General features: G+C 39.5%; 1 protein-coding gene across 1 annotated transcript; it reads left to right on the top strand.

Moving 5' to 3' along the window:
• The first annotated feature begins 3,971 nt into the window (after nucleotides 1-3,971).
• On the top strand, nucleotides 3,972-4,793 carry LOC120989869 (olfactory receptor 6P1-like). The gene has a single exon (XM_040418243.1). The coding sequence runs from the start codon at nucleotides 4,035-4,037 to the stop codon at nucleotides 4,791-4,793; it is 759 nt and encodes a 252-aa protein (XP_040274177.1). The 5' UTR covers nucleotides 3,972-4,034.
• The last annotated feature ends 517 nt before the right edge of the window (nucleotides 4,794-5,310 follow it).

Here is a 5,310-nt window from a genome sequence, read left to right as displayed (position 1 = left end):
CCAATCGCTTAAAGGCATTCCACTTACCCGGGATATGACGAGAGCTCTTATCACCATTATACCCAAGAAAGGTAAAGACCCAGTCCACTGCGCAAAATACCGCCCCATTTCCTTATTAAATCTTGACTTAAAACTCTTGGCCAACCGTCTTTCCCCTATCCTTCCATCATTGGTTCATGGTGATCAGACAGGCTTTGTGGTTGGCAGGGAGGGCAAAGATAATTCAGTCAGAATTCTCAACGCCATACACTACTCTACTAAATTCTCCCATCCCCTAGTTCTCCTCAGCACCGACGCCGAGAAGGCCTTTGACAGAATCAGTTGGCATTTTCTATGCCTTACATTGGTTAAATTCGGCCTACCTACGCCTTTTATTGAAGCAGTCTTCTCCATGTATACCAATGCCTCGGCGTCGGTGCTGGTGAATGAAACTATCTCCCCATCCTTTACTATTGGAATGGAACGCGCCAGGGGTGCTTACTCTCCCCCCTGGTATCCGTGCTGACTATGGAGCCACTCCTTCAAACTTTCCGCCAAAATGTTAAAATTGAGGGTGTTAAATTAGGGAACCACAAACATAAAACTGTGGTGTTCGCTGATGACCTCCTACTCCTTACCTCTAATCCAAAAGTGTCTCTACCACTAATATACGACTAACCCACTGTCCAATCTTAACATAAATATTAAAAAATCCCACATATTCAGCATAGGTCTGAGTACCCAAACTAAAGCTGACCTTGCAGCCCGATCTCCGTTTAATTGGGATACCCCTTACATAACCTACTTGGAATTGGAACTGATCTCACCAAAGTATTCCAACTCAATTACGTCCCATTATTACAATCCATGCAAAATCAATTAAACAACCTCCACCTCCAGACACTCTCCTGGTTTGGTCGCAAAAATATATTCACTTCATTAGTTCTTCCTAAACTAAACTATTTGCAACAAGTCCTACCTCTCTCTATCCCCAACTCCTACCTCAAATCCCTTGCTAAGGAAATTCGCTCCTTTATATGGAGCCGCAAGAAAGCCCGAATACGCCTCTCTATTTTACAAAACCCCAAATCCTTTGGTGGCATTAACCTTCCGGACCCTTCGCTTTATAACACAGCTACCCTACTAACCAGGGTTATAGACTGGTTCAGAGAACCCCCACACAAATCTTGGATAAGTATGGAAACCATTCTAGCTCACAACTCGTTTAGAGTCCTTCTGGTTCATTCCCAAAAGAACCAAATTAATTATAAAAATATTAGCCCAAATGTTAAGGCCACGCTAGAAGCATGGGACAAATTCCAAAAATCTTACAGAGGTATCCCATTGCCCTCCCCACTTATTCAGGTAAAGGACCTAATTGGTCTGGCCCCACCAGAACTGAAGCAGAGTATCCATGCATCTGTCCGAAACTCTAAAACCCTGGCACTTTCCCTTTTTTGTGAAGATGGCAAAATGGTACACAGGGAACACTTTATCTCCCTTTTTCCTGAAGCTAAGCCATTTCCTTCCCTCTACTCATTTCTCCACTCCAGTTTATCAAAACTTTTTTGTTCCTTATCAAGCTCTTTTGAGACACCTAACTTGGTTTGAAAGCCTTATTAGATCAAAACCGACTCCTAAAAAATTAATCTCCCAGTTATATGGAAGACTTAGCTCCCCTATCTGTTCTCGTAAACTGGCCTTCATTGGAGCTTGGAAAAAAGACTTGGAAACCTCATTCTCCAAGGAAGACCAATTGAGACTTTATAGAGAACCCCACATCTCTTCCAGGTGTGTTAGGATACAAGAAAACGGTTATAAAATCCTCACCAGGTGGTATAAAACACCTGAAATCACTTTTAGATACAATGATATGGGTTCTGACGCCTGCTGAAGGTGTGGTGAGGGGGGGCGGCAAGTTCTTTCATATCTGGTGGTCCTGCCCACCAATGTATAAATGGTGGACTGAGATTTTTAAACAATGCAATCTAATTTGCAAATCCAAAACCCCGCTTTCACTTCAACTCGCTCTCTTAGGCCTCCCCCCCTCCCACACATCCACCGGCGTCACACCACTGTTTAAAAAAATGCTTTTGGCAGCACGCCTTTTAGTTCCTAGACATTGGCTATCCCCGGACCTCCAACCACTAGATCATTGGATAAACAAGGTGGATACCATCTATAGATTCGAAGATTTAGCTGCTTGGGAAAACCGTTCTCATAATAAATTCAGCGCCCTTTGGAAACCTTAGGAAGACTTCAGGCACTTTAGCAATGACCATTGATTGTACAGGGTGGGCCATTTATATGGATACACCTTAATAAAATGGGAATGGTTGGTGATGTTAACTTCCTATTTGTGGCACATTAGTATATGTGAGGGGGGAAACTTTTCAAGATGGGTGGTGACCATGGCGGCCATTTTGAAGTCGGCCATTTTGAATCCAACTTTTGTTTTTTCAATAGGAAGAGGGTCATTTGACACATCAAACCTATTGGGAATTTCACAAGAAAAACAATGGTCTGCTTGGTTTTAACGTAACTTTATTCTTTCATGAGTTATTTACAAGTTTCTGACCACTTACAAAATGTGTTCAATGTGCTGTCCATTGTGTTGGATTGTCAATACAACCCTCTTCTCCCACTCTTCACACACTGATAGCAACACCGCAGGAGAAATGGTAGCACAGGCTTCCAGTATCCGTAGTTTCAGGTGCTGCACATCTCGTATCATCTGAAGGCAATCGTCTATGCTGTGAAGATACGAGATGTGCAGCACCTGAAACTACGGATACTGGAAGCCTGTGCTAGCATTTCTCCTGCGGTGTTGCTTTCAGTGTGTGAAGAGTGAGAGAAGAGGGTTGCATTGACAATCCAACACAATGGGCAGCACATTGAACACATTTTATAAGTGGTCAGAAACTTGTAAATAACTCATGAAAGAATAAAGTTACGTTAAAACCATTGTTTTTCTTGTGAAATTCCCAATAAGTTTGATGTGTCACATGACCCTCTTCCTATTAAAAAAACAAAAGTTGGATTCAAAATGGCCGACTTCAAAATGGCCGACTTCAAAATGGCCGCCATGGTCACCACCCATCTTGAAAAGTTTCCCCCCTCACATATACTAATGTGCCACAAACAGGAAGTTAATATCACCAACCATTCCCATTTTATTAAGGTGTATCCATATAAATGGCCCACCCTGTATTATGATATATTATTATATTAGAAACATAAGTTACAACTATTAACGCTTATACAATGTGACTAGAGACGACTTCTACCTTGTTAATTTAGTTACTATATTTGTAGCTACGCAGTACGATATTGTAAACGGCTGCATATTGTTCATTTACTTCAACCTATATGTACTACTAAATTACTTTTTCAATAAAGTATTGAAAATTAAAAAAAAAAAAAAGAAATCCACTTGTACTTCACTCAACAAATAATCAAAGATTCCTTGTCAGTAAGATGTAGAGAACTACAGTATGTGACTAGTACCTAATGTACTGTAGTTACAATGGCTTATTACATTTATGGTTATGGAGACTTTTCATTCACTGACATAGAGAAGAAGTGTTTGTTGCTTTATGTTGGTGTGTGGACATGATCAGTCTAACATAGTAACATAGTAACATAGTACATAAGGCCGGAAAAAGACATTTGTCCATCCAGTTCGGCCTGTTATCCTGCAAGTTGATCCAGAGGAAGGCAAAAAAAACCTGTGAGGTAGAAGCCAATTTTCCTCACTTCCTAACAAATACTCATAACTGAAGGAGAACTAACTAAAAGGAAAATAATACATTTTGAATGAAATAAGTTATAGATTTATGTTTGATATGTATAATATTTATGATATAATTTTATTTCATTCACAGGAAGTTTTAGGGAGAAACCAGACAAAGGTTGTAGAATTTATATTATTGGGATTTCAAAATCTTGGTCTCTTCCGTATTCCATTTTTTATTCTCATTGCTTTCCTGTATACAGCGATTGTGACTGCAAATTTGTCGATAGTCCTATTAATATTGTCACGTTCCAGCAGCAAAATGAACTCTCCTATGTATATCTTTCTTAGTCATCTCTCGCTCTCAGATATTTTGATTAGTACAACAGTTGCTCCTAATACATTACAGGTCATTTTGTTGGGTGACACCAGCATGCCAGCTCTTGGTTGCCTTACTCAGTTATATTTCTTTGGGGCCTTCACCATATTAGAATGTTGTCTCCTCACTGTGATGTCTTATGATCGATATTTGGCCATTTGTAGACCATTGAGATACACGTCTGTTATGAATATTAAATTACTCAATGGTCTTATTACATACTCATGGATGGTGGGGTTCCTGCAGTCACTTATAAGCCACGCATTTATCCTGCAACTAGATTTTTGTGGTCCAAATGTAATTGATCATTTCTTCTGTGACATTGCTCCTCTTCTAGAACTTTCTTGCTCTAACAGAACCTGGGTAGAAATTGAAGTTTCTATTGTGGCTTTGTTTGTTGGTCTTTTCCAGATGCTTTTTATCATCATCACTTATATCCTCATATTTTACTCCATTTTTAACATGTCCTCAAAGGCTGGGAAGGAAAAAGCCTTATCCACATGTAGTTCACACCTGGCCGTTGTGTGCACATATTATGGAACACTTATCATACTCTACTTATCTCCAGCGAGAGGATATTCCTTCAGCTTAAACAAGATGTTATCATTAATTAATACTATGGTGACCCCATTCTTAAATCCCATTATTTATACTATGAGGAATCAGGAGATCAGAACGGCCTTCAAAGTCCTCCTATGTTAGATATAAAACATTAGTTAATAAAAATAAAAATAAAATAAAGTAAAATACTTTTCCTGTGATAAAAAATACTACTCTAATGGGTTAAGAAGCTATAATTATTCTGTACCACTTTTTCCCGCAAGATGATGCACAGGTAATCTTGAAGAGGATGCAGCAGCGCTCTCACGAGCACTGCTGCCTTTTCAAACAGCTGATTGGTGGGTGTTCTGTCCCAGCAGAGGTTCTGACTCATTTCTAATTCATTCTGTTAGAGTTCCTGTAGTTATGTAGTTATTAGTTTGGTTATAGCACCATCTAGCAGTCTAAAAAATGTACTACACTTTGTTTTTCTGTTAATAAAGATTATTGTATTGTGGGAGGTGCAAAGCATTATGGGAGTGTAATGCATCCTGGGAAATAGAAGCCCAGTCTCCAGTCATCAAGGACACACGAGCAGAGCTGTCCTTCTGCATATCTTCTTCTTAAATTACCTTGTTCAAGCCAATCTGATAAGAAATCTACCTCTGTCTCAGGGATA

This window comes from Bufo bufo, chromosome 1, assembly GCF_905171765.1.
Source record: "Bufo bufo chromosome 1, aBufBuf1.1, whole genome shotgun sequence".
Lineage (NCBI taxonomy): Eukaryota > Metazoa > Chordata > Amphibia > Anura > Bufonidae > Bufo > Bufo bufo.
The sequence above is the reverse complement of the archived record's forward strand: the minus strand, read 5'-3'. Positions and strand labels throughout refer to the sequence as shown.

What these genes read in the sequence shown, in the direction of transcription:
- LOC120989869 (XM_040418243.1), top strand. Translation starts at nt 4,035, where the DNA reads ATGAACTCTCCTATGTATATCTTTCTTAGTCATCTCTCGCTCTCAGAT.